The sequence below is a fragment of the Miscanthus floridulus genome, chromosome 2 (genome assembly GCF_019320115.1).
Source record: "Miscanthus floridulus cultivar M001 chromosome 2, ASM1932011v1, whole genome shotgun sequence".
Classification (NCBI taxonomy): Eukaryota; Viridiplantae; Streptophyta; class Magnoliopsida; order Poales; family Poaceae; genus Miscanthus; species Miscanthus floridulus.
Genome location: NC_089581.1, coordinates 79941618 through 79955470, shown reverse-complemented (window position 1 = coordinate 79955470; position 13853 = coordinate 79941618). Strand labels below are relative to the sequence as shown.

Here is a 13853-nt window from a genome sequence, read left to right as displayed (position 1 = left end):
GTCTTGATAAAGATCCACTTTACTTTTGCATACCTGTTGCCCTTACTCTAAGTAATTTGCCTAACTAATTCCAAAATTTTGACAGGTACCTTGAACAACTCTCAGGTAACCCTAATCTCTAGGCCATAATTCTCTTTCCTCATATGTTCACTTTCTAATTGAGCTTCCTTATGTTCTTGGTTCGAAAGATGATCTACAACCAATCTTCAAAACATTGATGATCTTGGTGAAGTTGCTCGAACTGGGAATACAACTCTTAATCCTTAGTGTCATCCAAACCTTCTTAGCACAATTCTCCGTTGCTAAGGGCATCAGTCATGACTTCGATTCTTGAAGTGATAGCACTTTTCCAAGTCATAATCAATCTCATTCCAATGAGGTTATTACAAGCTCAAAGACTAACTTGGTGAAGATGTCCTATATATTCTTGTGATCCTCCTAGGTATTACTTTTACCTTCAAGAAGATGGTACTTCCATGCATCGCAATGGATAACTCCAGATGATAGGTTAGTTCAACTCATGCTTATAAGGACATATCCTACATCTTCACAAGATGCATTATTGTAGATACAAAGCTCTTGTCCTGATCTAACAAAGCTAATACTTAGGTTTTACTTTGACCTCTTAGACTCCTTCAAACACTTGGCTAAAGTCTCTTGATTCAAACTAACTTAAAAGCTTCTTCGGTAACTTTATCAACATCTTGCTGGTCTTGGATAGACCTTTCTTGGACTTCTAACCAAAACTCATTGAAACTCTGAGTTCTCTCTTACATCCTTGAGTACCACCACGCTTCCACTGCGCACTCTGATTTCCGTTGTGCAAACTTGAACATATGATACTTCATCTTACCAATTCTTCAACTTGACTACCCCCCTTAAGATAAGGTAAGGTAGGGAATACCAAAGTATATCTTGCATCATCTTGTGATTGAAGTCTACTGTTGTTCAGGATTTCTTTAGGGTTTTTGAGCGTCCAAAATCAGAGATATGAACCGATAAAGACAGGCAGCTCCAAAGACGGGATAAGTAAAACAGAATAAAACCGTAACCCAACTATTTATTTCATTAATCCTTATACCTTAAACCTATGAACTAAATGAAATTGCGGGAACACCCAACAAGATCATTGCAATCATTACAAAGATGCAAAACAAGCATAAACATAATGACAAATCAACAAAGCACTTAAAAATGCACAACTCATTCATTGACTCAACTTGCGATACTATCGTTTTTATTACATAAGGGGCACAAATTCCTAATTCTTAAAAATGGCATGATTACAAGGACATCTCTCACATGGGAGTGACACGTCATCCACTATATCAATTTCATCATGGGCTTCCTTTGTATTGTGTGTCACGATCACTTGTTGGTGGTAGTCCTGTATTGACCTAACTCTGGCTACCTCCATGGCATAATTGTTGATTCTTCTGTGGGCAAGATTTAACATAATGTCCTTCCTACTGGCAATGATAACACTTCCTCTTAGTTGGATCTTTAGTGATGTCATACTCCATAGAATTGTTGCTTAGAGTATTGTCAGCTTGCTGACTCTGTAAGTTCATCTTTGTTTGTTTGGACCGCTTTTTAGCTCGCTTGATCTTTTGGGGTTGAAACTCCATGTAGGTGATTGTCCACCCATCTATGCATACCTTAGGTGGAAAGAGTGGAGTAACCTTAGCTTGAGAAACTTCTAATTCTTTAGAGTCTGAGTTTAACTGACCAGGGATTGAAGTTGGATGTGATGATGTAATAGAACTCAAATGTTGATTGCTTTCCAATTCTGACTCTGGTGAGATCTCCTTTCTGTTCTTATCCATATTGTCCTTAGGTATAGGCTGAATACCTTCATACTCAATTCTTTCTCCTGACGGTGTGGTTAGAAGCACCGAGTGCTGGGCATACTTGATCACTCCTTTACAAGCAGATAGCCATCCTATTCCAAGAATAACATCAATGTCCACCAACTCTATTACAATAAGGTTTGCTTCAAATTTTACTCCTTTGATGTTAAGACTAACTCTTGGGCATATGCGGTTTGCCTTCACTTCTCCTTCTGGGGTCTTAACTATCACTGATCTCCTCATTGGAAGCATAGTTATCTTATGTTCCTTTCCGTATGCACTGGAGATAAATGAATGTGAAGCTCTGGGATCAAACAGCACTATGGCGGAAGCTGAGTTTACTTGAATGATACCATACACAACCTTCTTAGCTCCATGAGTGGTAGTCATATCCACATTATTCAGTCTTCCTTGGATGTAGTTTCTCTTTGCTTTACTTCCTTGCTCATGTTTCTTCTGGACTTTCTGTTCTTGCTTTGGTTGTGGGTGATCCTGGCAGTCATGTGCTGTTCTTTCCACATCTTCATTGGACTCCATATTCTTCCAAGCTTCTACTACTTGTCTCTTCATTGGTCCCTTTGGTATGTTGATTTGACCTTGTGGCAAGCACTGCTGAAAACTCCTAGGTTGAGTCATTCCTTCTGGTGCTTGTTGTTGCACAGCTACAAGCTTCTCCTTGTCGAATGCAGTCAAGGACAACATAGCTTGGTCCTCCTGACCTTTGATATCGGTGATCTCCACATTATGATCCATCTATATAGACAAGGATAGAGGATTGAGAATAGAGACAAAGTTTTCATAACAGACAGAGGCGGAAGTGAGCATAAATTTTAGCAAATAGCAAGGTTGGAGAGAAAACAAGAACTGAGCAAAATAAAAGCAAGCTAAAACGTCCAGTTCTATCTAGGCTTGCGTCCTACAGTCAGCATTGCTCTGATACCACTTTGTAGCACCCGGTTTTAAGAACAAAACCAGATACACACTATATGTGAGCCCAGGAAGTCAAATCTCACATATAGCCACAAATAAAGGTAATATCAAGAGACAATACTTATTACATAACATATTAGTAAAAAGGAAAGTACCCTCAGAGTAAAGACAGCGGAAAGGCAACTCCGATCTTCTGGCGAAGACTCCAAATCCACAGGGACGACTGACTGGTTGACCACAAGCCTAACTCCTCCAAACCAGCAATCTGGTACCCATCCGGGATTTTTATCCAATGTATAGAAAAATAAAGCAAGCGTAAGTACATGTCGTACTTAACAATTATATCATGGGGTTCATGAGGCTCAAAATGGCTGACACTGGTTTACTGCGATTAGCTTTAATAGGTCATCTTTTTAAGCAATTGATTGGCAACAAGTTTATCCATAAGCCCATAAACTCATGATCAAGTAAACATGAATAATGTATAGCATAAACGATTAATTATTAGCATCATCATCCATTAGTGATCATCTCTATTCCATAAGGGTCCAAGGCCGCTCGTGTCCGTGAGCACGGCTGTTATAACAGTTTTATACTCTGCAGAGTTTGTACACGTTCACTGTGAGTTGTGATTTACCCTTTCGCCCGAGGTAGCTATTCTCTTGACCCACTTCCAAGGAAGGTCGGCAGGGTTCACTATAAAGCCTTTCAAAGAATTCATCTAACAAGTTAGGGCCGCCAGGCGTATGTGGCCTATCTCTAGGAGTGGCAAGCGTGGGCATCGCAGCACGGTACACACTTCCCAGCAGCAAAGGAAACATACCCCGCGCCTCAAAGGTAACCACTAACAAGCTAGAAAAGATCCTCATACTGAGCTAAAGCCAGAGCCATATGGCCCTCACAGCTGTACTGTAAGTCCCGGATGATCGCTTACAGATAAGTCCTTAGGGAGAGGAATCTGAAGCATATAAACACTCCAGCCCCCTGTTTCCATGTTACTAAAAAGTCATGTTTTAATGTTTATTGCATATATCATTAGTCAAGTTACAAGATCATGGTTTTGATTAAGCACTAGCAAAACTATCCAATGCAATATCCCAAAGGTGTCAAGGTGCAAGATATCAAATATCTAGGATATCCTTAATGGTAACAAGGTAGACACATGCAATATGAATTAAGTGTTTAAATGTGAATAGGTAACAAGGATAGTCCCATGCTATACTTGCCTTAACTTGTTTTTCCCCCAAAGCAATACGCTCAAAAGCCTTTAGTATTCCACTTTCAATCTTCTGCTTCCAATTCTCAGCTTCTAGTCTTCAGAGAACTGCTTCTTAATCACCACGTAAACCTCACCGATTGACTGAACCATATATCACCACACAAACATCCATACATGGCATACAAATAAGAATATATGAGAACAGTACATCAATCATAGATAAATAAGTAAAAGAGTTTGAAACACGATTCTACGCATCGCTACGAACACACAGTCACGAGAGGCACGCTAATCGAAGCTACGGTTGAAAAGTTACAACTACCGAGAGATTTGCCTTATATGTGGAAAAATAAACTATAGGCTTCATTTATGTTAACTATATGAATTCATATACAAAATATATTTTATAAATAATATAGATTATATTAAGTCAACTTTAGATTTATAAAACAAAAGTAAAACAGATCATATTTTATGTGTAAAACCCAGTTGCAAAACCTTTAATCAAGATATGATTTAAACTATGATTTTTATGAAATAGTAATATAGTAAACATCATTACTAATACGTAGATCTCGTCGTTACGAAACAAACGCAACTTGAACGGACTATTTCGGAGTTAGAATGAATAAGTTATGATTTAAACAAGTTTTGCTTTAATTAAATAATAGATTAAATCTACTCATGAATTTCAAGTGTTGAAAACATGCCTAACAGTAGTGTAAACACGTAGATAATGTAAATACGATCCTAACGCAATTTGAATGGATCAAATCGGACTTAAAACGCAAAAGTTACGCATGAAATAAGATTCAGTGGCATTCCTGTAAATATTTGAACTCAATTTTGAATTAAAACAATTAAAAATCTGAATTTAAACGTATTTTGGACTAGGCATACTATTTCTAGAATTTACAGGGTCCTAACTGAATAAAAACAGGACGGATTTGTAATTCTTTTGAACTGCCACGGACTGCGGGTTAATTTCTTAAAACTCCGGGGGCTAATCTGCAAAACGGGCGCGGCTTTGACTGGGGGTTTGACTCGGCTGCTGACTGTGCTGACGCGTGGCGGCCGGGGATTGGTGCGGTGCACGACGTGGCTCAGTGGACCGGCTGACGCGTCACCGTGGACTGGGTGCACGGGTCCACGGTGGACCGGTCATGTACCGAAGCGGTACGGGCTAATCCTGGCCGCCCGTCTAGATCTGACGGCGCCAGAGCGCGTGCGGGTGATACCGGCGGCTGCACCTCGTCTCCGGCGAGGGCGCCATGGCCGGCGGTGGCTGTGCTCTCTGTTACGGTGGCCTAGGGCACAAAACGACGACGGAGAGAACAGGAAGATGGAGAAGCTCACCGTGAGTCTAACGGTGGGGGTCGCGGCGTCTGTAAGGCCTCCGAAGGCACGGTTGATGGCGGCGGCGATCTGGAGAGAGAGGGAGGGCACGGGTGAGGTTGAATCCGAGCAAACCGTGACAAAACCGAGATACGGAGGTACCTACGAGCGCGGAGGAATACGGCGGAGATCATCGACACGTCGGCGATGGGGTTCGAGGCGGTGGTCGACTTATTACCGCGGCGATGGTGACTGGAGCTCGGACGAACGGAGGAAGGGGCAGAGGGGAGGGCTCGGCTCGGGTCTTATAGGCGGTGGGGCTACGGTAGATGGAAGGGGAGCGGGGCATTCGGGCGGGATTGGTTTCCTTCCTTGCTTGCGTGGAGGACCGGCGACTTGCCGTCGTTGCAGTGCCAGCGGCGGGATGACGGAAGGAAAGAGCAGGGAAAGAAAAGGAAACGCGAGGAAGAAGAAAGGAAAGAAAGGGAGACGCTGTCAGGTGGGCCAGCGTCGCAGCGGGGAAGAAAACGGCTTGCGGTGTGGCTGACGGATGGGGCCAAGTCGCAGCGAGAGGGAGCGGACGGCTCGTTCGGGCGGCGTAGGCGCACGGTGAAGGGCCGAAGCGGCCGCGGGGGGGGAAGCTGGGCCGCACGGTGACGCGAAGAGGAGGCAAGCGTGAGCAACGGGCCGCTGCGCAGAGCAGGCCGAGCGGGCCACGCGGGAAGGCCGCGCGCGGGAGATGAGGAAGAGGGGGCTGGGCCGCCAGCAGGCCAGGGCCGAGGAGGGGAAACTGGGCCAAATCCAGAGCTGGGCTAAAAATGAAGGAAGGAAGGATTTTCAAAATCAAATTCTTTTCCAAATCTATTTCTTTTCTTAATTCAAAACCATTTCAAATATGAACCAAATCAAGCATAAATATGATTTCAATATACTTTCTAATTCCAACATAGATGAACCAATTTTTGGGAAGTTTCCAAAAATAAACTTTTCCATTTCTTTTTAAATCCTCTTATTATCAATTTTTCTTTTCTTTTATTTCAAAGCCACTTTTAATTTCATTTCAAAAGCAATTTTAACTATTTTGACTTTTCAATTAAAACCACTCAATCAAATAAAAGCCAACGTAATGGCATGTATGCTCAAACATGTTGCTACCTTATGATGTATTTTAATTTAATGAAATTTTTTTTATTTTCCTATATTTCATGTGCACAAAAATTCGTAAATAAATCATTTTAGCTCTATTTTAAAAGAGGTAAATTTTAGGGTGTTACATGGTAGTTGTCAGTCAACTCGGGGCCAAGCTCGTGAGTACGGAACGAGGCCAAGCCTCAAAAGTGATAGTTGATCTTTGTTAGCGGCAGTTGATTCTTCTCAGATCCTTTAGATGGCTCGTACGAAGAATGTCTGAGGTGGTCCTGGTGATGAGGATCCGAGGACCCCGCCTCGCCAACCTGTAGAACCAAAAGGCAAGGCGATAAAGAAGTTGGCAGTAAGGAAGCGCAAGTATCTAGATGCAGAGACAGCGAGAGCCACCACAGTTGTAGAGGCCACAGAGCGTGCCGATAGAGTAGGCACTCAAAGTAGAGTCCGGATTGCTGATCAGCTTTCACCAGAAGCGAGGGCTTCACTTGAGTGAGTTGAGCGCCTTCATGGTGGTCTAGCTGGGACTCTCATGATTGGCAGACGACGTGTTGCCATTAATGAGGTTTAGCCTCAGAGGGAGCCATAACAGCAGCCATAGGTAGTGCAGCAGACTCAGGAGCCATAGCCAGCACAGCAGACTTAGGAGGGTGAGCAGGCCGAGGAGACAGAGATAGCACCTCAGCCACAGTTACGCCACTTTGGTCGTACTCGTGCTCTAGTTACACTAAGGCCAGACACTCAGCGGAGGGGTTCTCGTCCACCACCTCGACCATAGGGTCCACCTCTAGTGACCCATCTTGACCTAAGGGCCGCCACGGCCAAGCAGGTGCAGCAGCTGAGGTTTGTGGACTTTGAGGTGTGGTTTCCACCTAGGCAGGATGAGAGAGCGTTAGAGGGATTCTATACACCCCTACAGGAGGATTTCTATAATGCCTATCTCAACAGTGGAGTAGTCTTTAGATCACAAGAGTGTGCAACATAGAGTCTATAGTAGCAGCAGCTGGAGAGCACATTCGCCCGCATCTATCCTATTTACCAGGGCTGATAGATCTGATCGGATGGATAGGGCTATATGTTCCATCTTGGGTTCGATAGTTCTATGCTACTCTCTGGATTGACCCCCAGCATAGGTTCATACACTTTGCATTTAGAGGTAGAGACTACCGGCTAATGAGCACTAGGGTCACAGAGATACTCATGCTTCAGGAGCAGCTAGTCAGACTTCATGAGGTTTGCTATGGATAGACCACACCCCCAAATGCCCTCTTGGTGGTATGGTACCTCCTATGGACTTAGTTCATCACTGCTTCACAGAGCCCTTTGGTGAGGGGTCGAGGAGGAACCCAAATGATCTCACTCCCACTGCTCACGTGATTAAGGCTATCATGAGGAGGACTTTACTTTCAAGGATGGGATATAGAGAGGGGTTGACTCGTATATAGCTATGGCTTGTCAACTCTCTGATGCAACAGATAGTTTTTTATATTTAGGATCTTCTTCTATCAGAGATGGAGGACACTATAGCTGAGGGCTTCAGAGGTCATAGGTAGCTACCCTATGCTCATTGTATCACATTCCTTATCCATAGAGCCATTATAGTTAGGCCGCCTAAGATGATTATTGAGTATAGTGGTGCCACTACAGAGTTTCCTACTTATAACCTGACTCAAATGATCCACCATAGTACACCACAGGCACCTAGCTAGCCGCGCCGTCGTCTAGAGGTGCCAGAGACTGCAGCCTAGCAGGATGATATTATCAGGGGTATTGCAGCCACAGAGGAGGAGCAGCTTGCTCAGCAGGAGGGGTTGGTCACTAGCGAGCCCAGTGACAGTTCTAATGATGACTACCAGCCCATTCCTTAGATGCCTCCATGATGATATGATGCTGAGGCTGGTAGCTCTAGTTCAACGCCACCTACCTCGTAGATAGACCTCGCTCTTCTTGCTATACTTGAGCAGATGAGGTAGGACCAGGCACGATAGGCTTAGGAGACAGCTGCTACATTTGCTCAGTTCTAGACTCGGCAGGATGAGTTCCAGCGATAGCAGCTAGCTATTCAGCAGTAGACACAGGCTCTACAGCAGCAGCAGTAGGCCATGCATCAGCAGCAGATCTTCATGGTGGTCGGGACAACAACCACCGTCGGGATGACAACCGCCACAACTTCCGGGACGACAACCGCCAAGACAACCACGATAATCACCATGATAACCACGGTCGCAGGGTTAATCAGGGTGGCAACTGAGATCGCCATGATGGCAATAACGATCTCCACCATTACCTCGGAGAACGCGATCTGTGTGATCGCATCAACCAAAGAGCCAACGATCGTGCATCCCATGAAAGCTATCACCGTATGGAATATGATACTGCCCATGGCCCTCTGGGGTTGAAGCAGTTTACTTCGCACCTTCGCCAAGTCATATGGACCAAGAACTTCAAGCTCGAAAAACTTCAGAAGTACGACGGCAAGGAGAACCCCAAATTATGGGTCATGCTCTATGAAACCACATGTAGATCAGCCATGGCTGACGAGCACGTCATGTCTAACTACTTCCCAGTCGCTATTGGCCATGTAGGTCACCAATGGCTGGTCAGCTTGCTAGCGAACTACTTTGATTCTTGGCAAGAGCTCAAGCAAGCTTTCATCGACAACTTCATTGCTACTTGCGAGCAACCCGACAACAAATATGATCTGCAGCGGATTCGAGACCAGAAAGATGAGCCACTACGCGAGTACGTCTGGTGTTTCTCGGAGATGCGCATCAAGGTCCTGTCAATCTCTGACAATGAGGCAATCAAGGCTTTCATCACTGGTCTCCATTTCCACGATGCCCTATGGGACAAGCTTCTCTGCAAGAGACCTGAATCAGTCACAGTGCTCCTGGCCACTACCAAGAAATATGCGGATGCTGACGATGCTAAAAAGATAATCATTGAAGAAGCAGCAAGGGCTCCACACTCCGACCACCCCAACACCACGACGACTACCACGGCAACCGTGGTTGGAATGATAATTTTGATCGCCGCAACCAGCGCAATGACCCCCACGACCACCGCGACCAGCGTAATCAGCGGCGTAATCGCCGTGACGATTACAGGGGCAAGCGTGCTTGGGAAGATGACGGCGAGGTCAACGCCGTTAAGAAAGGTGGCGGATGTCACAACTACGAAGAAGACTACGCCAAAGCATTGAAAGGACCCTACCAGCTCCACCCCAAGTCAAACCATACCATGGAGAATTGCCGCGTTCTCAAGTCTATCTACACGCATCAACAGGCTCCGGATACGTCCGACAAGCCTAACGACGCAGGGGAACAGCACAACGAGGACAACGATGATGAAGATATAGATCCCTGTCACAAGTATGTCAAGCCAACCAATCGCATCCACACCACCATTGGAGGCAAAGTGTCCATCAAGACCAAACGAGAACACAAGATGCTCGCCCGCGCCTGCTTGAACGTGGCCAACACTGACAACCTCATCGTCGATCCATGGCTCCCTCCTTGGTCTCACCACGAGATCTCCTTTAGCAGAAAGGACCAATGGGCTACAATACCTGAGCCAGGACGTTTTCCCCTGGTCCTCGATCCTTGTATCAACAAGGTTCAGTTCGACAGAGTGCTGATTGACGGCGGCAGTTCCATTGATATACTGTTCAAGAACAGTCTGCCAGCCCTAAAGATAACCCAGGCAGATCTCAAACCATATGAGGCACAGTTTTGGGGTGTCCTCCCCGGACAGAGCTCTACACCTCTCGGGCAGATCACGCTACCTGTGCAATTTGGTACCCCGGACCACTTCCGCACTGACTACATCAACTCGTGGTCGCTGACTTCGACGGCACCTACCATGCTATCCTTGGTCGACCATCGCTCACCAAATTCATGGCCATACCTCACCACAGGTATTTGGTGCTCAAGATGCCTACAAAAAAAGGGGTTCTAACTCTCAGGGGCAACATATACGCAGCTTATACCTGTGAGGATGACAGCTTCAAAATAGCAGAGGCTCACGACCTCTCTATTCGCATGGCTGAGACCATGCTCGATGCTAAGAAGACCTCAGCCAACCACCTAGAGATCCCAAAGCTCGAGGCTCCACGCAAGAACATCAAGTCCAAAGAGCACAAGGCGATCCAGCTGGTCGATGGTGATCCCAGCAAAACAGCCCTTATTGGGGCTAACCGGGATCCTAAATAGGAAGACACGCTCATCAGGTTCTTGAGGAGCAACGTGAGTGTGTTCGCATGGAAACCTACTAACATGCCCAGTGTACCTTGGAACTTGATCGAGCACTCCTTAAATGTCGACGGCAAGGACAAACCTATCAAGCAGAAGCTACGACGGTTCGCTCGCGACAAAAAGGAGGCAATTAGGGTAGAAGTTACACGGCTTTTGGCAGCCAGATTTATCAAAGAAGTATATCATCCGGAGTGGTTAGCCAACCCGGTTCTTGTACGCAAAAAGAATAATGAATGGAGAATGTGCGTTGATTACACTGATCTCAACAAACACTGCCCTAAAGACCCCTTCGGCTTACCTCGCATAGACAAGATCATAGATTCAACTGCCGGTTGCGAGCTGCTTTCCTTTCTCGATTGCTACTCTGGTTATCACCAGATCGCTCTTAAAAAAGACGACCAGATCAAGACATCCTTCATCACGCCTTTTGGTGCCTACTGCTATACAACCATGTCGTTCGGGCTCAAGAATGCTGGGGCTACCTACCAATGCGCCATACAGGCCTGCCTCAAAGATGAGATAAAAGATGACCTTGTCGAGGCTTACGTTGAAGATGTAGTTGTCAAAACCAAGGAAGCTTATACCCTTGTTGATAACCTAGAATGTACCTTTGCAGCCCTTAATACATTCCAATGGAAATTAAACCCAAAGAAGTGCATCTTTGGTGTTCCTTCTGGTATACTACTTCGCAACGTCATCAGTCACAATGGCATATGCCCTAACCCAGAGAAAGTCAAAGCTGTCTTGGACATGAAGCCGCCCAAAAAGGTGAAGGATGTTCAGAAGCTTACCGGATGCATGGCTGCCCTCAGTCATTTCATATCAAGATTAGGCAAAAAAGGACTACCATTTTTTAAGCTGCTCAAAGCATCCGAGAAGTTTGAGTGGTCGGAGGAAGCAGACGCTGCCTTCACACAGCTGAAATAATACCTTACATCACCTCCGGTCCTCACTGCTCCCAGAGAAGATGAAACTCTCCTACTTTACATTGCGGCAACTAATCGAGTGGTCTCCACTGCCATGGTGGTCGAGCGCGATGACCCTGGCCATGTTTACAAGGTACAGTGACCAATCTATTTCATCAGTGAGGTACTCAATGAATCCAAGACCAGGTACCCACAGGTCCAGAAACTGATCTACACCATATTGATAACATCCTGAAAGTTGAAACATTACTTCGACGGATATCGTGTGGTGGTCATGACTGAGTACCCTTTGGGAGACATCATTCGCAACAAGGATGCAAATGAGCACATCGTCAAATGGGCAATGGAGCTATGCCCTTTCTCCTTGGAATTTGCAAGCCGTACTACAATCAAGTCTTAGGCATTTGTCGATTTCATCATCGAGTGGATAGACTTAAGCACACCTGCCTCTCAGGGGCCCGATGAGTATTGGAAGATGTACTTTGATGGCTCTCTCAACATTGACGGCGTAGGAGCAGGAGTCCTTTTCATGTCACCATCCAAGGAGCAGCTCCGATACGTCCTTAGGATTTATTTCCCAGCATCTAATAACGCCGTCGAGTATGAAGCATGCCTGCATGGTCTGCACATTGCGGTTGAGCTTGGTGTCAAACATCTCTATGTCTACGGAGACTCAGCTCTGGTCATCAACCAACTCAACAAGGACTGGGATATGACTAGCAAAAAGATGGATGCATACTACAAATCGATCAGAAAGCTAGAAGGCAAGTTCTATGGCATTGAGTACACACATGTGGTCTAGGACAAAAATCAGGCAGCAGATGCGCTGTCAAAGTTAGGATCATCCCGAGCTAAAGTCCCACATGGCGTATTTGTTCAAGACCTGCTCACGCCTTCCATCGAAGAGGAAGATCCCACGGTTGACAAGCCTCCAGACCAGCTTTTGGTGGCTATGGTTCCAGCGTCAAACACCATCGAACCACCTTCGACCACTAAGGAGCCTGACTGGAGAGTACCTTTCATCAAGTACCTGACAGATGGTAGTGGTTACACTGATCAGACAGAAAACGAACGCCTAATGCATCGCAGTAGGCAGTATCTGCTTGTTGATGGCAAATTGTGGCGCAATAACGCAAAGGAGGAAATCTTGATGAAGTGTATAACCCAGGAGGATGGCGAACATCTTCTGAACCAAATCCACTCTAGTTCCTACGGCAACCATGCGGCTTCGAGAACGCTGGTTGGCAAGGCTTTCCGAGCAGGGTTCTATTGGCAGTCCGCCGTAGCCGATGTAGAGAAGCTAGTCCGCCATTGTGAGGGTTGTCAGTTCTTCGCCAAGAGAATCCATGTACCAGCACATGAGATTCAGACAATACTAGCCTCTTGGCCTTTCACATGCTAGGGACTGGATATGATCAGTCCCTTCAAGCCAGCTCCTGGGAAATTTACATGTGTCTTTGTGCTGATCGACAAATTTTTCTAAGTGGATAGAGTACATGCCTCTGGTACAGGCATCTTTAGAAAAGGCTGTGACGTTCATCGACCAGGTCATCCACCACTTTGGCATACCCAATAGCATCTTCACTGATCTAGGTACTCAGTTCACCAAGAACACTTTTTGGGACTTCTGCGATGAAAGGAGCATAGTAGTAAAATACATCTCGGTGGCGCACCCTAGAGGTAATGGATAGGTCGAGCAGGCAAATGGTATGATCTTGGACGCACTTAAGAAGAGGATGTACAGAGAAAATGACAAAGCTCCTAGAAGATGGCTCAAAGAGTTACTAGCCATGGTCTGGGGCCTCAGAACCCAGCCCAGTCGCAATACCGGCGTATCATCATACTTTATGGTTTATGGCACTGAGGCAGTGCTCCTAGAAGATATAGCCTTCAGATCAGTGCGGGTAGAGAACTTTGACGAAGACAAGGCCAATGAAGTGCGGGAGCTAGAAGTGAATAGTGTAGAAGAGAAGCGGCTCGATTCTTGCGTACGTACAGCCAAATACCTTGCTATTTTGCATAGGTACTACAACAAGAACATTAAGGAGCGGTTCTTCATGGTTGGGGACCTGGTCCTAAAGTGGAAGATGAATCAGGCTAGTGTCCACAAACTCACAACTCCATGGGAAGGGCCCTTCATGATCAAGGAGGTTACACGACCAATGTCTTATAGGTTAGCTCACCTGGACGGTACAGA

At 45.7% G+C, this 13853-nt stretch overlaps 1 protein-coding gene across 1 annotated transcript; it reads right to left on the bottom strand.

Annotated features, from left to right (window-relative positions):
- Positions 1-1068: 1068 nt before the first annotated feature.
- Positions 1069-2420, bottom strand: LOC136536748 (uncharacterized). The gene is made up of 2 exons (XM_066528939.1): positions 1659-2420; positions 1069-1095 (listed from the first exon to the last, which is right to left on the bottom strand). The coding sequence occupies exons 1-2, from the start codon at positions 2418-2420 to the stop codon at positions 1069-1071; spliced, it is 789 nt and encodes a 262-aa protein (XP_066385036.1).
- Positions 2421-13853: the final 11433 nt, after the last annotated feature.